This window comes from Hemicordylus capensis, chromosome 4 (assembly GCF_027244095.1).
Source record: "Hemicordylus capensis ecotype Gifberg chromosome 4, rHemCap1.1.pri, whole genome shotgun sequence".
Classification (NCBI taxonomy): Eukaryota; Metazoa; Chordata; class Lepidosauria; order Squamata; family Cordylidae; genus Hemicordylus; species Hemicordylus capensis.
The window spans coordinates 41,302,568-41,326,068 of NC_069660.1; the positions used below are offsets into that span (position 1 = coordinate 41,302,568).

The 23,501-nt window shown below is 42.5% G+C and overlaps 1 protein-coding gene across 19 annotated transcripts in view; it reads left to right on the forward strand.

Moving 5' to 3' along the window:
• Positions 1-23,501, forward strand: part of PTPRT (protein tyrosine phosphatase receptor type T) — a 938,880-nt gene that overhangs the window by 740,725 nt on the left and 174,654 nt on the right. For 13 of the 19 annotated variants that reach the window (XM_053243888.1, XM_053243897.1, XM_053243900.1 and 10 more), the window contains 2 exons: positions 7,509-7,545; positions 21,248-21,304. In XM_053243888.1, coding sequence (XP_053099863.1) covers positions 7,509-7,545; positions 21,248-21,304 — 94 coding nt within the window. The remainder of the gene's footprint in view (positions 1-7,508; positions 7,546-21,247; positions 21,305-23,501) is intronic. The other 6 variants (XM_053243894.1, XM_053243895.1, XM_053243907.1 and 3 more) reach the window with 2 other exon arrangements.

The following is a 23,501-nucleotide window of genomic DNA, read 5'->3' on the forward strand; positions in this document are numbered from 1 at the left end:
TGCAGGAGGCTTTTAAAGCCCTTTAAGACACATCTCCTCTGGAATGGAGGTGCTGCATTCACATGTTGGCCAGATTTACCCTGAAGTCCCTGCAAGTTATTGGGGAGCAGTTCACACACAAGAAAAATAAAATAAAAGCTCCACACATGCTTCACAGTTCTCACTCAGACCTTCTGGGTTGCAAAACAACTTGAACATAAGTGCATTTATAAATGAATGAAAGAATAAATAAAATTAATAAAATACTGTTCCAGAAGTTTTTGCAATTTTCTGCCATGAAACAAGCCACTTATAGGACTTTTTAGATAGTTTTTTTAAAGTCAGCAAATTTTCCAAGCTGTTTCAAAATAAATATTCAGAGACTTCTCGGTCCCCCCCCCCCCCATATCCAAGCCCTATGGCAAGCCGATCCCTATATATGGGGGGGGGGGCGGGGCGGGAAAGGTAACCACAAAAAGGAGTTCACACTCTACCTGGCAAATGCTGGTCTGGGTTAAGCAGGGCAGCAAGGGGTCTTCTGCTGCAGAGAACACTCTGGCTGCCTCCTCCTTCCTGGCTGGCTTGGGCCCTACTCGAGTTCAGGCTTCACTGCAGCCTACACGGAGGCCTCCGTGGAAGCCCCGCCCACCCACCGATCAGCTGAGAGGCGGGAGAAAAGGAGCTCTTTGCAGCTTGCCTGCTGCTTCGATTGCGGCCAGCAGAACAAGCAGGAGAGACGGCGAAGAGGGCAAGTGGCTGAGGGGCCTTGGGGCTGGGCAGGGGGCAATGGGGAGTCACATGAGGTGCCTCTGGGGTGCCCCTCCAGGCAGTTGGGCCCCCAGACAACTGTCTCCCCTTGCCCTATCATTGTTACGCGCCTGGACCTAATCCTTTCAGGCAGTGATTCCCAAGCAGAGTTCCTCCAGATGTTGCTGAACTACAACTCCCATCATCCCCAGCTACAATTTATTGTTCAGATGTGGTTCATCAGCATCTGGAGGAACCCTGCTTGGGAACCACTCCTTTAAGGCTTGGATTCTCTTGAACATGTGCAGGACCATAATTTCCTGCTGAAGTTTATAGATTCTCCTGTATTCCAGGGCAATTGATTGAATCAGGAAGCATAGGAAACTGCTGTTTCCTGTGGCAGGAAATGATATTCCAACATATGCTCTGAAGTATCTAAGTTTCAAGGGTGAGGCCAACAAAGCCTCTGTTAACACCAGCAAGCTACACACACACACACACACACACACACACACACGGTATGTTTGGTTGGGAAGGGAAACATTGGCATAGGGGGTGGGATAGGGCTCACTGGTGATGAACTCAATGCAAGTCAAGCTCAAAATTCAGAGGGTGTTTGAGATTGGCATGTACTGAGGGTGAACTGAGGGAGTTCCTCATTCTGAATTCATCCCATTGCTAGTTGTAATGTAGCCAGATATTATCTTAAATGTATCTACTGAGAAGTCCAGCAAGTGTGAAAACAGTGCTCTCCCAGACAGAGGTATAGGTAACTGAACTGTGTTGGCTGCTGACCTGTGCTATATTTCAGGGTTCAACTGGAGCCAATTAAGTTCTGATATATAGTGAGTTGCTTGCTTGTCACATAACTCCATCCTATAGTTTATGGTTTGGATAAGGAGGCACCTATTTTGAAAGCCTATGAACTCAACATTATTTCTAAACAAACCTGGAAAAATTGTGTACCGTTTTATGGTTCCCCTAAAATTTGCTTTGAAATAAATGTACTGAATAGAGTCATAAAAGTACTTACTCAAGCAGCAATAACAACAGTATGGGATTTTTGAATTGTTACAGCTTCACTCTGTGTAACAGAGTGAGCTCTATTTCATGTTCTTGTAGTATATTCTACCATTAGCTGTAATTGTTGCATTGAAAAAAGAGCATAATTAATAGCCAGTTATAAAACAAGTGTGGTAAATTGCAGCTGAATTAGATCATGAGCTTTCTCGCCTTCTGTTGTGCAATGCTAAATTTGTATTTTTGTGCTAGAATAAGATAGACGCTCATTTGAGTTCTTATCTGTGGGCTGTCATAGGGGAGTTGGACTATCTGGTGCTTCTTCCAGAAGAAAGTCTAAAAAGAACATGTGTGAAACAGAATACTCTTTGGCTTTGTTGCACACCTGTTTTTGACTGGTGTGAATTTTGCTGCATGGGCTTGTCAAAAACCAGATGCTTAACTGAAATGTGTCAAGGTTTCACATAAAGGAAAAATAACAAAAACAAAACAAAAAGCGAAGCCAAGGAGAGAGAGGAATACCTTAAACTGATGCGACACAACAACCTGTAGGCAGTAAAGGAGTGTTAACAGAATTTGCACTAGTGGAGTTAAACTCACTGCCACTTTGATCTGCGTCAGTCCAATATTGATTGATTGATTGACTGACATATTTTTATACCGCCCAAAACTTACGTCTCTGGGCGGTTTACAACAAAATACAAACAAAGTTAAAAAATTCATTAAAACAAAAATGAAAAGTTTAAAACATTACAACAATTTAAAATTTTAAAATAATATTTTAAAATCGCATTAAAACCATTAAAACAATATTAATTGAATGCATTTTTAACATTTCTGTTCGGTTTAGTGGACTGTTGCATATTTTTACTTTTTTGGGGGGGTGATTTTTGCCTTGAGAAGTGTCTTCCATCCTGTTTAGAATATTAAGGTCATTCTCACGACCATAACAAGGGTGGTAGGGCCGGCGGGGGCCAAGGCAGGGTTGAACCTACTTTCTCCCACGATGAGCAAGGAGCTCCACTTCAGTGTGCCAGTGCACACCAACACAATCTGCAACCTCTAACCTTGGTTAAGGGTCAGGGTTAAAAGTCAGGCTAGCAGGGGCAGAAGCACCAGGATTGGGAGTGATCCCGGCGCTTCACATGAGCAGCCCAACCCAGGCTGGGCTGCCCTAGCCTGGGTTGGGCTTCTTGTGTGAATAGCCTCATTGCTTATTAATCTATTTCCTTCATAGTAACAACCATCTGTTTTTGTTCTGCTTGAGGAAGCAGTTGCATTCACCTTTGCTCTTGGTCAAGCGGAGCAGAGGTCAAGCCCTTTCTTAATGTTCACTCAAATGTATTTACCCCAAAGATCCATATACATACTCAAAACCCTGTGCTGCAGAAATGCATCCAATGCAGTTTCATGGTACACCACTGAATCATGTATGAAACTAAACTACATACTTAATTTCTCAAATGTATCCAAAGGCTGAAAAACCCTGACATATGGACTGTCCTGCCTGATATGCTATGGAAAATGACAGCATCCAGGCCTTAAGGTTGAGAGACTGATGAGATCAGACTCCCCTGAGTTTACTCATTCCAAGATATTTAAGAGAATTCTTGGAAAGAATGCACATTTTTTCTGAGAGTTCTTTGAGAAAGATGGGAAACTAAACTAGTTTAATGACAAGGTGAACTGAGGTGAACTGGGCAATCCTGGTCAAACTGCAGTGGTTAACCAACATTTAGCCAGGATAGATAACCAGGGATTCTGGTTATCTATCCTGATTAAATGCTGGTTAACCCCAGCAGTTTGACAAGGCTTGCCCTGAAATTTTGTGTTCTCACAATCAGCTCCACAGGACTCAGTAATCCTAATTAATCACAATCCTTTTGATTGTGGGAACCCAGCCTTTATTGAAATTTACAGCTGCATCCCTAGTGAACAGTGATGGGCTCTGGTCAGCAACTAGATTTCATTCACAGCCCCTTGGAGGGCCCCTTGGAAGGTCAATGGTTGAGATCAAGGCCCTGGATCTCCAAAGTGATGTTTCAGGAAGTCCTCTTATCCAGAGATACCATTTCCTCCTCACCAATCTTTTGCTCTTTGGTTGACAATTGGAAGGTTGGACAGTATCTTTCAGTGGAAAAGATGTAGTCTTTCGGCTTCCTGTTTCTGGTCCCTAGAATTCTACATATTACTAAAACTTCCCGAAGAGAAACAGATTGTCAGCATTCATGCCATGTGATTTAGAGCCGTGTTCTAGCTCAATATCTGTTCTCTGGTGATCTTCACTATTATTAAAACAAGAGCCACTTCTATTGCCACCACCAAAATCCTTCAGTGCAAGAGCCATTTGCCAGTGCACTGACTTCCACACAATGCTGCACTTTCCCCAGCACTGGGGGGTGTTGTTGTTATTAATTAATATTAATTAATTTCTATACTGCCCTTCCAAAAATGGCTCAGAGCAGTTCGCACAGAGAAATAACAAATAAATTAGATAAATAAGATGGATCCCTGTCCCCAAAGGGTTCACAATCTAAAAAGAAACATAAGACAGACACCAGCAACAGTCACTGGAAGTACTGTGCTGGGGGTGGATAGGGCCAGTTAATCTCCCCTGCTAAATAAAGAGAATCACCACGTTAAAAGGTGCCTCTTTGCCAAGTTAGCAGGGGTTGGCTTTAAGAGAAACAGAGCCCTGTTGAGCCCCATCTATGAAGCTCTAGGGAAAGTGCTGGGAAGGACTACACTTCCCAGTGTTCCTTCCACACCTTCCCAGTTGTTACTGGGGCTTGATGAGGCTCTGTTTCACTTAATGCCCGCCCCTTTAGGATTATGAAAAAGTGCAGCACTGTGAGGTGGGAACAATAACCTCTGTACAGCTCTGAGGGCGGGGGAGGCAGTGTGGTATATTCAGACTGAGCTAAAGCTAAACAGTTCATCAGGGAGATACACTTAGAGTTGATGGGAGCTGTCACTGGCTGCCGAGCCTTGCAGGAAAGGACGCTGTTGTACCCAACAGAGAATATATGTGCCATAATTTTTGTTCTCTTAAACTGAGCCAGATTTCAATCTTTTAACATTCCTTAAGGTATGGTGAGAAAGATATTCCTTACTGCAGTGCCATGCTGACGCTGGCAAAATATGCACAAAATGTATCAAATGAATATTCATACAATATTCATTACACCATAGATGTGTACATGACAGTGTAAAAACATAAGTAGAAAGGAAAGCCTGCAGCTTATTACTGTCTGACAGAGTAACTTTTTGGAGCCACAAAAACATGTTGTGATGTGCAACATGGCCGTGCACTGTTTGGGTGTGATCTGTGTCAAATAATGCAGAGAGAAAGAGAGAGAGAAATTTGCCAAAACTATAGATGAATTGAAGAAGAAAGTGAGGTCTTTCACATGGTGGCAGCTGGGTGCAAGGTGGGGAAGGCAGGAGGAGCTCACCTGCCTTCCCTGGCACATGAGCAGGCATCGCCCTCTACTCTGCCATGCTGCACGTCCACACAAGCAGCAGTGTGATGATGGCAGGATCTGAGAGTGGGAGGATTCCCCCCTCCCGCATCCCAGGGTGCCCCACACTATGAGCACAGCGGCTGCTCGCAGAGCAGCTGCTACACTCGGCGTGGTTGCTTCCCCCCACCCCCAGCTTGCTGTCATAAAAGGCCTTGGTCCAGGGGAGGCCTCTTAACCCAGTTTGCCTGGCAAGGTTAAGCAAACTGGAGGATTGTTTAACCTTGGCTAAATGCTGAGTTAAAAAGCCGGGCTAGGTGTGGGGGCAGTGCCGAGATCGGGTGCTCGATCCCAGCACTTCGCACGCACAGCCTAGCCTAGTCTGGGCTGCCCTAGGTTGTGTGTGCCCTAGGTTGCATGCCTGGGCTGCCCTAGGTTGCGTCTGTGAACAGCCTCAGTGAGTTTTCTCCCTCTTCGATAAAACCAAATACAAAACTTTGCAGATCCAGGATCAAGCAAGGATTAAGCATAATATAGGCCAGGGAACCTTAGGTCTTGATTTAACCTGGTATCTTGCCTAGAATGTTACTTTCTGATCTTCTCTTACTCTCCATTCCAAACTTCCAGGTAGTAAAAAATCTTCCAATATAAATATACACGACTTACAATCTGAGCAACAAGCTTGAAATGAATTAGTTTTTACCTTGTCTTTGCTTTCTGTTGCTTTCATATAATTTATCACTGGGCCCAGTTTTGTGTCAATGGCTAATTCAGATCTACTGTTGTGTCTATGGCCAGATCTACATCTGCTGGCGCATCCTAACTGGAATGTGGTGTGGACATCTTCCCCAAACCCATGCTATCCCCAAGCCCATGCCATCCAACGGCCACTCAACTCACAGAGGTGTGGTTTGAATGAACTGCCCCACCCAAGTGTTTAGGAGATGACAATATGGCACGCTGGGGACGGGATACATTTGTGCCCATGTACCTCCCCAAGTTATTGAGAGGGCCAGCAGACATATCATCTAAATCGTTCCCAGGAAGACTACTAATATGGCAACTAACTGGTAATGTGCATTAGAAGATCCATGTAAAACTAAGCCCCTATTTGAATATTATATAGCAGCATAAATAGAAATCCTGTTTTCTCCATGTGCTAGACTGTTTCTCTCTCTCTCTCTCTCTCTCTCTCTCTCTCTCTCTCTCTCTCTCTCTCTCTCTCTCTCTCTCACACACACACACACACACACACACACACACACACACACACCTGCCATCATAGATTGGGATTGGGTGGGACAGAAAAACTTGTGTACTCATCATAATTCATGTCATAAATAGTATTCTTGATTTTTGCATATGACTATATCTTTTGATATGGTGACATTTTAAAAACTGGCATGTATTTTTAGTAGAAGTCTGAAGGGACAGTATTTGTAAAGGTGACTTAGGGATGTCAGTATTGAGATAAGAGACTTCATCTCCCTCCCGCCACCCCGGTTTGGTAAAGAGAGCTTCCAAGATTTTAAAAACATTTCTGCTTTCACCAGGCTGAAGTTAAAAATGCAAAGAACATTTTAATAGATAAAATTCTGGCTTCTTAATGTGAATGTATAGATAGAGAGTGACATGGTTTTCAGAGCAGTTGCTGTTTGTATAAGCACCAGTAAATTCCCATGACACTCACAAAACATATTCCACATGACAGTTGCACTAGCAACAAGGGGTGCACTAGCAAAAGGCAGCATCATTTTGCTCAGATATGAAATATTTCTGTTTAAGTGCTGAATATGTGGGGGCTATTCACATGACCCTTAATCCGTCTGCTGGCCTGGAGCGTGGTGCACTGTGGGATACTTGGAGGCCGGGAGAACGTGTCCCGGCCTCTGTTGCTCTGCACTGTTGTGAGCAACGGAGAACAGGACTCGTTCTCTCAGCCTGTGAGTATTCCATAGTGCCCCGTGTGGCGAACTTGCAGCTTGCACTGATGCACAATCCCAGCAACCAGGTTAATGGCACACTGGGATCTGCATGGATCCCGGCATTTCTCCAGGCTTGGGTACTCATGAAACCAGCCCCGTGATCTCCCTGCAACAGATGTACAAACTACAAAGAACATCCAGAGTCTGTTCAACGAATCAGTAACAATCATGTATTCATTATGTTAAAATGGATAGTCTGGAAGGACTCTAATTGTATGCCTGATTGCAGCTTGAGGAAAGTGCTGCTTTTTACATTCTTTATAAGCAGAGAAACATTAATCACACCTGATGCTTTTCCATATTCTGTCATTTGCAGGAGACCAAAATCAACTGTGTCCGGCTGGCAACAAAAGGTAGGTTGAGGATTTCTTTCTCCTGGTTCTAAACATAATACTGGTATGGAAACCAATGATATCGTGATACAAAATACAGCCATAATGTAATGTTTCAGATGCCATAGGACACGTTTGTAATCCTGCTACAAGAGAATAAAATGTAGCTGTTCTTCTGAAAAGAGGGGAGACTTTTGAAATGCATCTAAGCCATTCAGATGAAAAGAGTTATTTTTCGGGGCGGGGGGGGGGAGTTACATGTGTTAGTTTAAGCCAGACAGATAACTGCATATTTAAAAAATCCCCAGTATATTTATTTACTTAAAATATTTGTATCTCACCCCCAACCCCAGTGTGATACTGCATGGAGCGAGTCACAAAGACAGTAAAACAATAACATATGTCTCATATGCTCTCTCTAGCTTCCTTCAAACTGCTTCCTTCCATCTTATTACACTCATATTAATATAGGCACATGCCAAGTTAGAGCTTGGGCATTTGTACTATCATTGTTATTTGTAATTGTATTGGAAGTTAGGATAAGATATTCAGATTGGCAGAGTTCAAATATGGCATGTGCCATTAAGTTCCAGTGGAACTGGATATTTATATTTGACAATATTGATATTTGTCTTCTACCTGTTTTTCTGAAATATGACCTTGACAAGGAATACTTCAAATTTACACTAATATGGGGTGAGGGCTCAAACCACTGCCCACATACCAGTGACTATCTTGATCCAAATACAATAGCAGTGCATTGCTAAAATAATACACTTGTCACCCCTCAGTCTAAATGACAAGGTTGTGACTCCTGTGGAAAAACATTAAAAGTGCCTTAGTATGTTTTTTTATTATAGTAGTTCTTACAAGTCTCCTGATAATGGAAGAGAATCACCCAGGAGGGTGACAGGAGGGAGGCTAGCAAAGGTGTCAATAAAGCAATTTGTTTGTAACAAACAGTAAAAAGGGAGAATTCATGCATTCCAGTTTTACATCCTCAATAAACATACCCTTGAATGTAGTTGCAGAAATTGAAAAGATATAAACAGTTAGACCAGGGATTCTCAAACTTGGGTCCTCAGGTGTTTTTGGATTTTAACTCCCATAATCCCCAGCCTCAGTGGCCTTTGGTTGGGGATTATGGGAGTTGAAGTCCAATAACACCTGAAGACCCAAGTTTGAGAATCACTGAGTTAGACTGCCTCACAAGCAGTTTTGTGCGGCCAACATTTTGCCCAAACTTTGCACAAATACCATGCTGGATAACTCAATTCAGCATGGTATCAGAGCCCAGTCTATGCTAGTGTAGCTGGCAGTTGTTGTCCAGTTTATGTCTCATAATCTTCCTGTTGCCTCCTTCCTTGAAGTAATATGTGAAATCTTTCCAGTGCTTCCGTACTTCTATGGGGTAATCCTGGGAGGACGGAGATTGGGTGGGGAGAAGCGGAGCGTCAACTGAGGTGAGAAGCCCAGGCCCACACTCCACGAGTGGAGCCATGTTTGCTCTCTCTGCCCCTGGTTACCAAGGCTGACCCCTGCAGGGAAACAGTGGGACAATCCCTGTCGAGGGTGCGGGCTTGATGGCACCCAGGAGTGTCCTACATGACTGTGGGGGTCTCTCTTGAGGTTTGGGGCTGAGATCTCGGCCTTGGGCAAGATCTCGTGAGAGTTGCCCTGCATGTCAGGGTCTGTATAAAAGATGGCTGGCCCATGATGAGGAGCCAGTCTGTGAGGAGCGCTCAACCTGGAAGGAGCACGAGGGCTTGAGCTAGAGGCCCAGGACAGCAATCTCCAAAGTGTTTTGTGGAGACAGCAAGCCCTTACCTAAAGGAGGCACGCCTGCCCGGCCAGAACTTGGAAGCCCTGTCAAGCCACTTATAGCCCCTGACTGGGGCTCAAACCAAGGGAGGGTTCAGCACCCTCATAAAATTAATCCAGGGCCTTAAAATAATCTGAGGGATGATTATTGTATTAGACAGTGTACAATAAACACAATCAAGAGACAATATGGCAGTCAGGAAACAGGCAATTAGCAGCATATACCTGGGAAATGGTCTTAACCACTCTTGTCTCTGAACTCGAGAAGTTTTGTGTCTTGTCTGGTGGTTCTGTCTCTGGGTGGTTCACAATAAAACAATACAAATTAAAATGTTAACATGTTTAAACAAATTAAAATTCAACACAATGCTAAAAACTGTTTAAAAAAACTGTAAATCTAGTTAGTGGATGGGCAAAGAGATCTGTTCACTGCAGTTAGGGGTGCATCAGGTGAATATCTTGCTGAATAATTATTTCATTCATTATTCAACAAATTTATATACCTCCCAGAACTTATGTCTCTGGGCAGTTTACAATAAAAAACAGTACACATTAAAGCAGAATTAAAACATTAAAACAGTTTAGAGTTTAACACAATGTTAAAGCTCTTAAAAACTGTAAATCGCATTAAAAGCCTGGGTTAAGAATTGTGTCTTACCTGCCTTTTAAAAGGTTGTCAGAGATGGGGAGGTTCTTACTTCAACTGGGAGTACATTCCAAAGCATCGGGGCAGCAATAGAGAAGTCCCATCCCTGAGTAGCCACCAGAGAAGCCAGTGGCAACTGCAGATGAACCTTTCCAGATAATCTTAATGGAGGTGGGGATCATGGCGAAGAAGTTGTTATCTTAAATACCCTGGGCCTATGCTGTCTATTAGTTATAACCATCACCTTGTATTTTTCCTGGAAACTTATCACCAGCCAATGTAGCTCTTTCAATACAGGAGTAATATGGTATCTCCAAGAGACCAACCTGACTGCCGCATTCTGTACCAACTGCAGTTTCTGGACTACATACAAAGGCAGCACCTCATAGAGTGCATTGCAGTAGTCAAGTCTGGAGGTTACCAGCATATGTAACCTTTGCTGCCCACTCTGACAGTGTGGGTGGCAAAGAAGTAGTTCTTTTCTGCCCCCATTGTTTCCGCAAATTCACACCCAGCTGAGTTGTCTAGAGCTGTGAGGGGGCTAGTTTATGCCCCCTCCCCCTTGAATTTGAACTTGGAACCATCTGTGACTCGCTGTGATGTGTTTAATGACTTTTTTGAAGATAAAATATCTTGTATTTGTGCCGAACTGGACACCACAATTATTGCAGATTCTATTGCAGAGGTGTGCAGTAACTCCTCTTTTAGGGTTAGTTTGGATCACTTTCAGTTTGTGACTCCTGAGGATGTGAACAAACTGCTTTGGACTGTGCACCTGTTCTCTTCATCCTTGCCCAACATGGCTGCTTTCATCTTGTAATTACATTATCAGAGATGGTCTGGTAAATATTATAAATGCTTCTCTGAGGGAGGGCAAGATGCCTCTGTCTTAAGGAGGCTGTTATTAGACCTTATCTGAAGAAAGCTGTATTGGGCACCTCAGCGTTGGCTAATTACAGACCCATTTCTAATCTTCCAATGATGAGCAAGGTGATGTGTGGGCGGTGGCCTCCGAGCTCCAGGCACTTTTGGATGACACAGATTATCTAGACCCATTCCAAACTGGCTCTTGAGTGAGCTATGGGGTAGGGGTGTGCACAAATCCGGTTCGCCCGGTTCAGTTGCAGTCCAAACTGGGCTCGAACCGAACTGAGCATGTTCGCTTTTTTGCACCTCAAATGAAGGGCCTGGTTCAGACCCTGTTTGGGAGTGCCAGGGACTCTTTTTAAAAATGGCATACTTACTGCCTCTGAGGCCTCAGGGGGTGCTGCTGTGGCTGCGGGTCTTCTCCAGCAGTTCCCCTTCTCCCCACCAGCCCCCCCAATCTCCCACACACCATTCCAGCCCGGCCCTCTCTGAGCCTGCAACAGACATTTGGGAGGCTGCCGCACATGTGCACGAGCCATTTGCCTGGCCGGACCCAGCCAAGCAAATGGCCCGTGTGCATGTGCGGCAGCCTCCAAAATGTCTGTTGCAAGCTTGGAAAGGGCTGGAACAGCCTGCAAATGAGCTGGATGGGGGCCAGCTGGCAGGGGAGGGGGAACCTATGGAGACCCCCCTGTAGCCGTAGCAGCTCCCCCCACCCCGAGGCCTTGGATGTGGTAAGTCTGCCATTTTTTTAAAAAGAAACCAAACCAGCCTTAGCCTAGCCTGGCGGGGTTGGCTCTACCTCGAGCCAAACCAGGCCCGATTCAACTTGAGGGCGAGCCCACAGACTGGACCAGCTTGATGGTGAACCGACTTCAGGTCGAGACAGTTCTCACATCCCTACTACGGGGTTGAGACAGTCTTGGTTGGCCTGATGGATGATCTCCAATTTTCTGTTGATAGAGGGAGTGTAACTCTGCTGATCCTTTTGAATTTCTCAGCAGCTTCCGATACCATCGACCATGGTATCCTTCTGGGTCATTTGAGGGAGGTGGGATTGGGTGGCTCTGTTTTACAGTGGTTCCATTCGTACCGCTCTGTCAGATTCCAAATGGTGTCACTTGGAGACTGTTACTCTGCAAAGCGAGAGGTAAAGTGTGGAATTCCACAAGGCCCCATACTGTCTCCAATGCTCTTTAACATCTACATAAAACCACTGGGAGGAGGTTTGGTGGAGGGTGCTGTCAATATGCTGATGACATCCCAATCTATTTCTCCATACCCACTTCATCAGGAAATGGCCTAACCCCCCTAAATGCTTGCCAGGAGGAGATAATGGGCTCAATGACAGATAACAAACTGAATCCAAATAAGATGGAGGTATAGTCATTTAGGGGCTCGGGACCTAAGAGATGGTTTAGATCTTTATGTTCTAGATGTGGTTACACTCCCCCTGAAAACTCAGGTACATAGTCTGGGAGTGCTCCTGGATCACAAACTCCCTAGTCCAGGCTTCCCCAAACTGCGGCCCTCCAGAGGTTGCTGAACTACAACTCCCAGCATCCTTAGCCATAATTTATTGTGGCTGGGTATGCTGGGAGTTGTAGTTCAGCAACATCTGGAGGGCCGCAGTTTGGGGAAGCCTGCCCTAGTCTCTCAGGTTGAGGCAGTGGCCCAGAGCACTTTTTATCAGCTTTGGCTGATATGCCAGCTATGTCCATTTCTGAAGGTAAATGGACCTTTAGAACAGTGGTGCATATGCTGGTAACTTCTAGGCTTGAATACTGTAATGCCACATGGGGCTGCCATTGTACATAGTCCAGAAAGAACAACTGGTACAGAATGCGGCAGCCAGATTGGTCTCTGGATCAACCCGAAGGACTGATACAACACTGATTTTAAAATAATTTTACTGGCTGCCCATATGTTTCCAAATGAAATACAAAGTGCTGGTTATTACATAAAACCCTTAATGGCTTGGGTCCAAGGTACTTAAGAAAGTGCCTTCTCTGTCATGGACCCTGTCACCTATTGAGACCATCTGGAGAGGTCCAGTTACGATTGCCACCAGCTCATTTAGTGGTGACTTAAGACTGGGCCTTGTGGCTGCCCCGGGGCTCTGGATTATGCTCCTATTAAAATAAGATCAGCTTTTAGGAAGAACCTCAAGATGTACTTGTTTTCCTAGGCTTTTAACTGAAACTTAAAAAATATTTAATGTTTTTATCTTTTGAGATTGTTTTTACTTGTTCTCTTTTCTGAATTTTAACTGTTTTATATTGTTTTACATTCATTATGTTTTAACTTTGTACACTGCCTAGAGATGTCTATATCAGGTGGTATAGAAATAAAATAAATAAATAAATAATACATATGTACCACTCTCCTGAGGTTGTTTATCTCAAGAAACGGACGCAGCTGAAGTTTCTGCCAAAGCTGATAGAAAGCACCTCTGGCCACCACATTAACCTGGGACACCAGGGAGAGGTTTGGATCCAGAAGCACTCCCAGACTACATTCCTGTTCCTTCTGGGGAAGTGTGACCCCATCCAGAACCAGCAGATCAAAATTGTGGAAGTGTGTTCCACAGTCCTGGGGCAACTACAGAGAAAGTTTGCCTCAGAGTCGTCACCAGACAAGCCGGTGACACCCTCAGATGAACCTCCACATATGATCTTAATAGGCAGCAGGATTCATAACAAAGAAGGTGTTCTCTTAAATACCTTGGGCCCAAGCTTTTAAGGACTTTATATGTAATAACCAGCACTTTGTGTTTTCCCTGGAACCCTATTGGCAGCCAGTGTAGTTCTTTCAAAACAGGAGTGATATGGTTCTTCGGGACAACCTGGAGACCAATCTGGCAGCAGCATTCTGCACCAATTTATTTCATATTTATTTATTGATTGATTCATTCATTCATTCACTCGATTCGATTCGATTCAATTTTTATACCGCCCTTCTAAAAAATGGCTCAGGATGGTTTACATCAAAATAAAACAATTAAAATCAATGAACAATTAAATACAAAAGTATAAAAGCAGCATAAAACTATTAACAATAAAAAAATTAAACATGTAAAAACCCTGGAGAACCAGGCTGAACATTTACAGCAATTAAAAACAATTTACAATGAATTAAAAATCCTGGAAGGCCAGGCCAAACAGATGGGTTCTAAGGGTTCTCCTGAAGGCCAGCAATGAATTCTGGTTATGGATTTCTACTGAGAGTGCATTCCACAGCCCCAGGGCTGCTACAGAGGAGGACTGCCTCTGAGTTGCCACCAGATGAACTGGTGGTAACTGGAGGCAAACTTCCTTAGATGACCTTAACGTGCAGTGGGGATCGTGTAGAAGAAGGTGCTCTCTAAGATAACTCGGACCTAAGCCGTTCAGGGCTTTAAAGGCCAATGGCAGTTTCCAGACTACTTAGAAAGGCAGCCCCACGTAGAGTTCATTGCAGTAGTCAAGCCTGGAGGTCACCAGCATGTACACCACTTCAGTGTTGTTGCTTAAGTTCCTTCAACTAGACTTTTAATGTTACTAATATTTAATAGTGACAATTCTGGTGATTACTTTTCTCAACTTCAGCACATGGTCATGGAGGGAAGCCAGTTTTAATTCTCAATCTCTCCCAGTCCAAGCTGATTCACTTTTGTGCACCCATTTGCCATGAACTGAATGGCAAATGGCATGTATTAAACCCTAATCTGTCTTCACAGTAAATTCTGGTAGTGTGCCAAAAGTCCAAATGTCAAATTGTTCATATGTTAGTGGGTGCACATAACCATGAGTGGCTAAAGAGTCAAATCACAGGCTCGCTTTTTCTCACCATGCACAGAATTATTCATAACAACAGGCTCTAAAGTACTGTATGCTTAAAATGTTCTGCTTTTAAATAAACAGATAGATAGATAGATAGATAATAGCCGTAATAAGATTTGGTAGAAAGATTATTTGGACAGAGATGAAAATGTATAGAGTGGATAGATTCATAATGAACCTTTTTCCAAAATGACAGTGGCATTTCTCCTGTCAGAATCAAATCCTACTGATATTCACTTGTTACTTCTGCAATGAGGTATGAAAGATAGAAGGCTGGTGTAGGAAGGGGGAAAGGGATTAACTTTGTTGTTTTTGCACCTGCCTTAAGGCCAATGTACCATAAATCTTTTGGGGGAAATAAGATTTATGCGAGAACTTCACATTCAGATAGCTTTGTAGCAGATGCATGCAACCTTTTGAGCTGTGAGACAAACTATTAAGCCAATTGAGATACATGTGCAATTTTATTACCTTGAATGTCATTATGATAATCTCTGAAAATCTGGAGAATTGACTGGATGGTGACTGGGGAAAAATGTAGTTTTTGCTGAAAGATTCTAATGGTATGATTATAACTTGAGGGTGAGCATGAGTAGATGTTATTTGGTGTCAAACTATTACCTAATTTTTTACTTAAACCTAATTGCTGTTTCTTGACTTAGAAAATGGCAAAGTTCTTGAGACCTCTGACAAAACAATGATGTTTTGACGTTACCAACACTAGGGTTGGCATATTGTGTTGCAACCCCTGTCCCCTGTGAAATATCCAAATTCTCTACATGGAAAAGCCAAAATCTGTACCAAGAAAAGCAGCATTTTGAATTCAGAACAAATTATATAACCCACTCTTGATTATAATGAATATTTTGCATAATTTATTATTTGGTTTGTTAACCATGGCAGAGGGATAGCAGGTGGTAGAGAGCCCCATAGCCCTTCTCTGACTGTTGAAAGTTTTTCATGGCATCCCTTCCGGCATCTGAGATTTTACTAGACTTTGGCCTGCATTGTCATGTTTATTTCTACATCCATGTGGAATAAAAACAATCAAAGCTCTGTTGGATTCTGTGCTCTTATGAAATGTCACATTTCTGAAATGTAGTAATGAATGCACTGAGCCTAAGGTATGCTTCTCACATTGCTTTTGAGACTCATGGGTGAACACACACATGTCCAAAGATAGCTGAAAATATAATGTTAGAATTGCACTAAACGTATACGTGCTAGAAAGAAGACAGATGTACAGCAAGATACCAGCAGTGATTCTAGAACTCACATTTTCTTCTTAATCTTCTCCAAGATTTTCATGTGTTATAATTCTAATACTAGATGATCCCAAGAATGCATCCATGTCTTTCAGAGGTAACTAGAAAAGCAATCCTAAGAGAGACTTCATACATTATGAATGAATTTCTTTTAGGTCTCCTCTTATAAATGGAAATTGTGAATGCAACGAATACTTGTTTTCAAAAATATGTCTCATACAGATATACTTATCAGGAATCCGGAATTGCCTTTGACTCCCTGTCAAGTGTACATTTGGGGCAAACCCAAGGGACTGCTGCTTAATGTTTGAAATAGCCCTCTAGATCAGTGTTTTTGATAATCAACACTGGCTGACATTCTGACTAATAGCATGCAGCAAAGGAAGCACATGTGCAGTTGCTACATTCCAGAGTAAAGCGGCATGGGCACTCACATGGGAGGCAATTTTAACCACTCTTCCCTTCTCTTGGTAGCACTTGGTGCTTCCCAAAAACATGACCCTGAGGACTGCACAGCCCTCAGGAACATTTTTTTGGGCAACACTGAATGCATCAAAAGAAAGGGGAGATGAGTAAATATCCCCTATTCTGTGCATGGATTCATGTTCTGCTTTACTCTAGAATGCAGCAGCTGCATGCATGCTTTGTTTGCTGCATGTGTCATTGGAATCAATAGGAAAGAATTAGAATTTACTGTAGTGTTGAGCAGCTCTTTTTCTTAAATTGTAGTGGCTATTGTTTTAGTTTAACAGCAAGTGTTTGTGTGTGTGCATGCACACATGCATCTGAAATGTTTAATGCTCAACCTTTTATCCCCCTCTGCATGCCTTTGTGACTATACTAATGTAAAGGTTTGATCAAGAACAAGGGCACTAAATTGTTGTATATGAACAATTTAATATTTGATAACAGCTTTCTTTTATAACAACTATTTCACAAAATGGTGGTCCAGTGCCAGTGATGGATGATCTCCTCACTTTTTACCCCATTATAATTTTGAACATGTCTTGCTTCTGTTGTATCCAAGTAAAACCCCCTCATTAACATTCTTTCTCTTCTTGTGGGCTACATTACGCACAGACTCCCACTGATGCTAAGGACTTGCTGGGGCTACTGCTCAACTTCAAAGGCAGCCCTGACAGTGTAGTGATGGGGCTGCTGTAGAATGCCTTTGAACCACTTCCAGCCAGTAGTGTAGTGCTTCTTTCAGTTGGACACAATGGAATGGATATAGAAACAGAGAGCAGAACATAGTCCACTATATTATAGATCTTGAAGAATACAATATTAAAAGGAAACCAAGGTGTGAGTCATCAGAATGGGAAAGAATACCACACTCACCTTCCAGCCATCATTGTGTATCTGGCTATAATGAGAAAGTCGCTTCATAAGACCAGGGTTCCCAAGTGTTCAGATCATTGTCAACAACAGTCCTGAAAACTACTATTGTTCTTGTGCCTTTTAGGGCAGAGATATGATTCCTGAGCCATTCAGGAAGGGCAGTATAAAAATCGAACAAACAAATAAATAAATTGTACAGCATGTATATGTAAAAAGAACTACACAGTGGTTGAATTGTTTAGGGAAAGTATAGCTTGTTTCCCCAAAGGCTGTATTCCATCACTGGCTCATCCCCTTCTTGAGCATATATCATGTGCTTTAGAATTCACTTAGAGTTTTTTCATTATTTGCTCTGAAACAGTTGAGCACAGTGAAGAAACCAATGTCAGTTCTTGAACTGACACCTGTCAGGACCATCTAGTGTACTCGATGTGTGTCTTGAACTAGGAATTATCTGGGCACTGAAATGGCACCCTTGTTCTCTGAACCACCAGTTCACCCTTGAAACCACTAATCTCCTGTGTCCAAAGTAAAATATGATAAATACTTTGCTTTGTTTCACCCTTCTCCTATGTCACTTCCACTACCCTCCTGTAAAAGCTTCCTAGGGATGTGCACGGAATTTGTGTTCCAGTCCAAGCTCGGAACAGAATGCAAATGCCCAGAATGTTCCATCAGAACAACCAGTTGAGCTGGTTGTTTCATCTGAACAAGCTCAGAACGTTTCGAGTGCTCTGAACTCCATTTTGGTTGATTTTTAGGTTAACAAGCCAACCACCAAGCTTGATTTGTATGATAAAAAGCCAACCAAGAAGCAAAGAGATCTCAAGCCAACTGGAAGCCAGTGCCAAAACCGGTCAACAAGGGAAAAGCAGGCCTCCAAAATGGTGCTCGGAACATTCAAAACATTCTGCCTCAGAATGGGGTCATTCTGTTCCTAGCTCAAAACAGACCATTTGAAGGAAATTCTGTTTTGAGCTCAAAACAGCCCATTTCAAGTTGGAACGTTTCGAGTTTGAAATGTTCTGCACATCCCTAAAATCTCCTCTTCCTGCCAGAAGACTTGTTCTGTGCAATGAAGCATCCTATGTCCACCTCAGATTCAACATTGGCTCATTTCCTGCCTTAGGCGTTAGCCTTGCTAAGCTTCTCTGTGCTGCTTGGCCCTGTAGTTCCTGTCACCTGCTTCTCTCTACCCTACTCTGCTCAGATTGCCTACTTGAAACAAATGTCAGCTTGGCTTGCAGATTATGGGTCTGCCTCATCCATTAAATGCATGTATGTCTTCGCCTGGCTTCCTCAGTTGAAGAAACTGCTGCCTGTCTTGAAAGTGCTCAGAGCTTTTCAAGTGTTTCAACTGAACACCCCAAAAGCCTCAAGGGGCTTTTGTTAACTCCTATACTAAAAAAACCTACCCCCCTCTGCTGCTGTTTCCACCACTTCCGCCTTCCTCAAAGCAAAGATATGTTACCAAGGGGGAGGAAGTGGCTGCAGAGGCAGGGCTGTCATAGGTATGTGGGGGGGAAATTTGCTACTGAGAATTGGGGTAACAATGACCACAACCCCTTTCTCACCAAGGAGAAGCCTCTGTTGGGCCCTGTAGGACATCCTCCATGGTGAAAAATGGCATATGGAGCATCATTTCCCATGAGGAATCCTAGGAAGTCCCAGGATTCCTATCTGGAAAAAGATGTTCCAAGTTTCAGTAGAGCCTGCCAGCACTCTGCGACCTTCTGCACCATTCCTTTGCCAGCGGTGGCCCTGGGGTTTTGCGGGGCCTTGGCAAGAGAGTCATTTGGGGATCGCCAGGAGTTGACACTGACTCAATGGCAAACTTTACCTTTACAGGTATGAAATGAATTCAGGCATAAGACTTTTTAAATAGATCATTTTTTAGGGGGCGGGGATCCTGAACTCAAAAGGGCACTTCTTGTGTCATGCAAAGAGATATTTTAACAAACTTTAAAAAAAAACACAACACATTTATTTGAATTAAAAAAATACCATGATGCATATGTTTTAATATGAAGTGATTGCTGTTAAGGAAACTTGGCACTAATCTAAAAGTGTGCAGAGACTTCACTGGGCATCAATCCCTGATAGCAATTCCACTGGGCATCAGAGGGCAATTCCACTGGGCATCAATCCCTGATAGCCTTGTAGATTAAGGCAGTCTTTTACTTACATCTTCTGGGACCTGTACATCTAGAAGCAGCAGCAACAGCTCTCACTCTGGGATCAATGCCTGTGCTTGCTTGTACTTGTTCTCTCTCCTACAGCCAATTGGCTGACCAGTTGACTTCTTCACGTGCACAGTATCCTTTGTCTTCCTTGCTCTCTCCCTCCCCCACTTCTCCCAACTCTTTCTCTCACCCTCCTCCCCTCAAGCTTCCAGTGTTGTTGGCTGTGCCCTGTTGGTTGACAAAAGAACCTCCTTTCAGATGTTTCTGTGGCTGCAGATTGTATGTGCTCTCTGCTTAGGGGTGGTTTTTGGGGTGATTTTTGGTTCTGAGGGAGCAGGGGCCTCCTCCCAAACTAATATTTTTGGACATGTCTTCTGAGCCAGTGTGGTGTAGTGGTTAGAGTGCTGGACTAGGACTGAGGAGATCCGAGTTCAAATCCCCATTCAGCCATGATACTAGCTGGGTGACTCTGAGCCAGTCACTTCTCTCTCAGCCTAACCTACTTCACAGGGTTGTTGTGAGAAGAAACTCAAGTATGTAGTACACTGCTCTGGGCTCCTTGGAGGAAGAGTGGGATATAAATGTAAAAAATAAATAAAATAAAATAAAATGCCCTCCCGGTCTTTAACGGGAGCTTGCAGAGGCTCTGTGCCTATCTACATGCTGTGTTAGCTGTCAGCAATGTATTAATATTTGATCATTGTTTTGCTAAGTTAGTTCAAAGGTCCACCTAAACTGGTTCTGTCTCAGACAGTGGACATTTTATTTTATTTTATTTTATTTATTTTTACTGATAGCTTGAGCTCTCAGGTTTGTTAGTTTGTTGGGTTTTTGTCATCTTTAGCTCTCAGTTTACTGAGGGGAAAGATGATCCACAAATAAATTCCTCCATTGGGTGAACTGAAGCATACAAGCTGAGAACAAGCCCTTGCTGTTTTATACATCCTATTTTACCCCATTCTTTCTTTGTGTTCACATGTCAGAATTTGTCATGAATGCTTTGTATATTCACCTTTGCATCTCTACATATATATTTGCCCATTTTTCTGTGGCAACTCTACATTTCAGTTATGTTTCCTGTCAATTAAATACAAAATTGCCCCTCTTTCTTATATTCACTGTCTGTATTACCTCTATTACATCTTTTGCCTCTTTTATCCACAAGCTTGTATTTACTGAAGACTAGTTATGTTTAAACTGGGAGGAGGTATAGGAGGTATTAGTTTACTATGCGGGGGGGGGGTATAACCTGTTTGTCAACCTGAATGTGTATCATTAGTGAAACAGGCACCCTTTTAAAATAAGCTGACAATCAAGTCCCTATTTACCAGTTTTCTGCCAGAGAATTTTAATTCAAATTGGTTTTTTAATCTGTGTGTGCCCCCTTAGTTTGCCTAATGACATGTATTTTATGTTCTTTTAATTTGATATGTTCTTTTGGTATGAACTGAAGTTTTTTCTTCTCCCCAAACAATATATGTTAGTATTGACACTTTATTAGTGAAAATTGTATCTTCTTGCTAAGGGGGAAACAATTATCTTCTGTGTTCTCAGAGTGTGTTACATTAATTTCAGCATCTAATTGAAACTAAGGCAGAGGGGCTCATAAATGATTCCATATCTCTAAAGGTTCATTTTTTTCTGAGTGCAGGTTCTTGCAAATAAATGCAGTTTTATTAAGTGACGCAGCTTTATTAAGTGTCACATTTTTATTTTTATTTTCATTTTTTCTTTTCTCTCTTGTGCATGCTGCCTGGGAACGGTTTTCCTTGTTCTTAGCAGTAATAAGTAGGCAACAGGTGACCACCCGAAACCCGCCCAGCCTCATGAGCACAGGTGATTATCAGCTCAGGAAAGGGAATGTCATAACAATGCAAACATTTTGGCGCCTATTAGATTGTCATGTCACATTTTGCCTGCATGTTGAAACAAGTATGATATCAGTCTGGTTTGTTTACAGGAGAGTTTTGATACTACTTGCGCTAGATCAACACAAGTCCAGTTTGAATATTTACAAATGACATTTTAGTATCATTAAAGTGGTAATTTCATTTTGGATTGCTACACTTAGAATAATATTCAGAAAATTCTTGAGATACTATCATCATATTGATAAACCAGTCTTGAAACTTCAGTTCTAATTCTGGTCCCAGTACCAAGAGAAGATGAACATCTTTTCCTTGGTTCCAGTCCTGGAAACTTCAAGTAAACATGACACGTATAAGTTCTGCTGTGTTTTTCTGGAAAATTATTTAATATCAAAAAAACGATAAGTGGGGCATGAAAAAAGGCAAGGAGGGAAATGCCTCTTTGGATAAACAAGTAGTGAACATGGAGTAGTATTATAAGATACCTTTTCAGAATTTCTGCTGAAATGTTTGGGAATTTTATACAAACCCGTTGGCAGAGTCACAATCTGATGTTTTCATCTCATACATGCCAACAGATATTTTATTGAACAATATTATTACTTCTGTTTATGAAAAGCTGGGGAATTAATAGATGTTCTGCTTCCACATTAACAGTTGGCACAACTGCTTCTATACATACAGTGAGAATGTGTACTGCCACACAACATGGAAGGCAATAGATAAGTCTTTCAAAGCAAACGCTTTATGTGTTTAATGTCTAAATCTTCATAAATATGTTTATGCCTTTTGTCTTTATATTCATCCATTATTTTACAACAAAACAAAGTTTTCTCAGTTTATATGAATTGAGTTTCTTTGTCTTATGGTTTCTGCCTCTCAACTGACTCCAGGCTCCTATGCCATTAATGTTTTCATTTCCAAAACAGGATGAAACAAACATGGATATGTTCCTTCTCATACATCAAATGGAAAGGAAACACAAATTTTATTCCTTCTCCACCACTATAGTCCTCAAAAGCCCAAGTTTCCTTTCCTGAGAAGCTGCTTCTTGACACTCACCCTGATTAGCTATCTATTTTCACTCTCTGGATTGGCTAAATGTACTATCGTGTAATAGGAAGCAGTGAAATAATTCAACTACTCGAAAAGATTTTAGGTTATTTTACAGTGCAAGCCAATGAACACTTACTTAGAAATAAGTCCCATTTTGTACAATGGGAATTACTCTCTGGTAAGTGCACATATGAGTGCATCCTTTGCTCTAGTCACGTATCATATTGAAATAAGGAAGTTGATTGCACATATTAGGCCTGTACACTGATGTAAAAAATTGGGATTGGGTCCAACCTGATCTGATTAGACCCCACAAATGTCAGTTTGTGTTGCTTTGGACCCTTCTGAATATCTGTACTGACAGCACCAGGAAGGGATCATGCTCCAGCACAACAACGTTGGGGGGAATTTAAGTAACCACAGTTACTCACTGTGAACCCAGAAGAAAAGTAACATTACACCAAAGAGTTGCAGGGGAAGAATCTAGGGGGAATCCAAGGAGAGTTGCCTCAGAGAATCTAAGGGGAAGTGATGCAACATCAAAGAATTGTAGGAAAAACCCAGAAATTGACTGCTTGTGAGTCACACACTGGCTAAAAATCAGGCTCAAGGGCCTATCTTATCCAGCATAGTGTTTCCCACAGTGACCCATCAGATCCCAATGGCAGAGTAACCTGGAGTTGCTACTAACATTACTAACATAATGATGAGACACAATATATGACTGTGCTACAGGGCTGTGAACTAAACGAACCTAATGGGAGGCAGGGGAATAATTTTGCAGCCCTTTTGATTAGTTCATATTATCCATGTGGAAATGTTTAGCATCTGTGAAAAAGGTATGGAAGCCACATTCGGGGGCGGGGGTGGGGGGCGGTCTTTATTTCTTTATTCATTTGCCTTTTTTTCTGTGGACTAACACAGGTAACTATGATTTATGTGTGAGGAAGATGCCACCTAATGAACTCTTTGCCTGGGCAACATTGAATCTAATGCTTTATAGGAGCAAAAACGAGGTCTATGAAATAGCTGCCAAGGAAGCTTTAGTACAGCCTAATCACATGCAGTCTGATCCAGGGGTTCTTTATGTCTGCAGAAGCCAACTGACA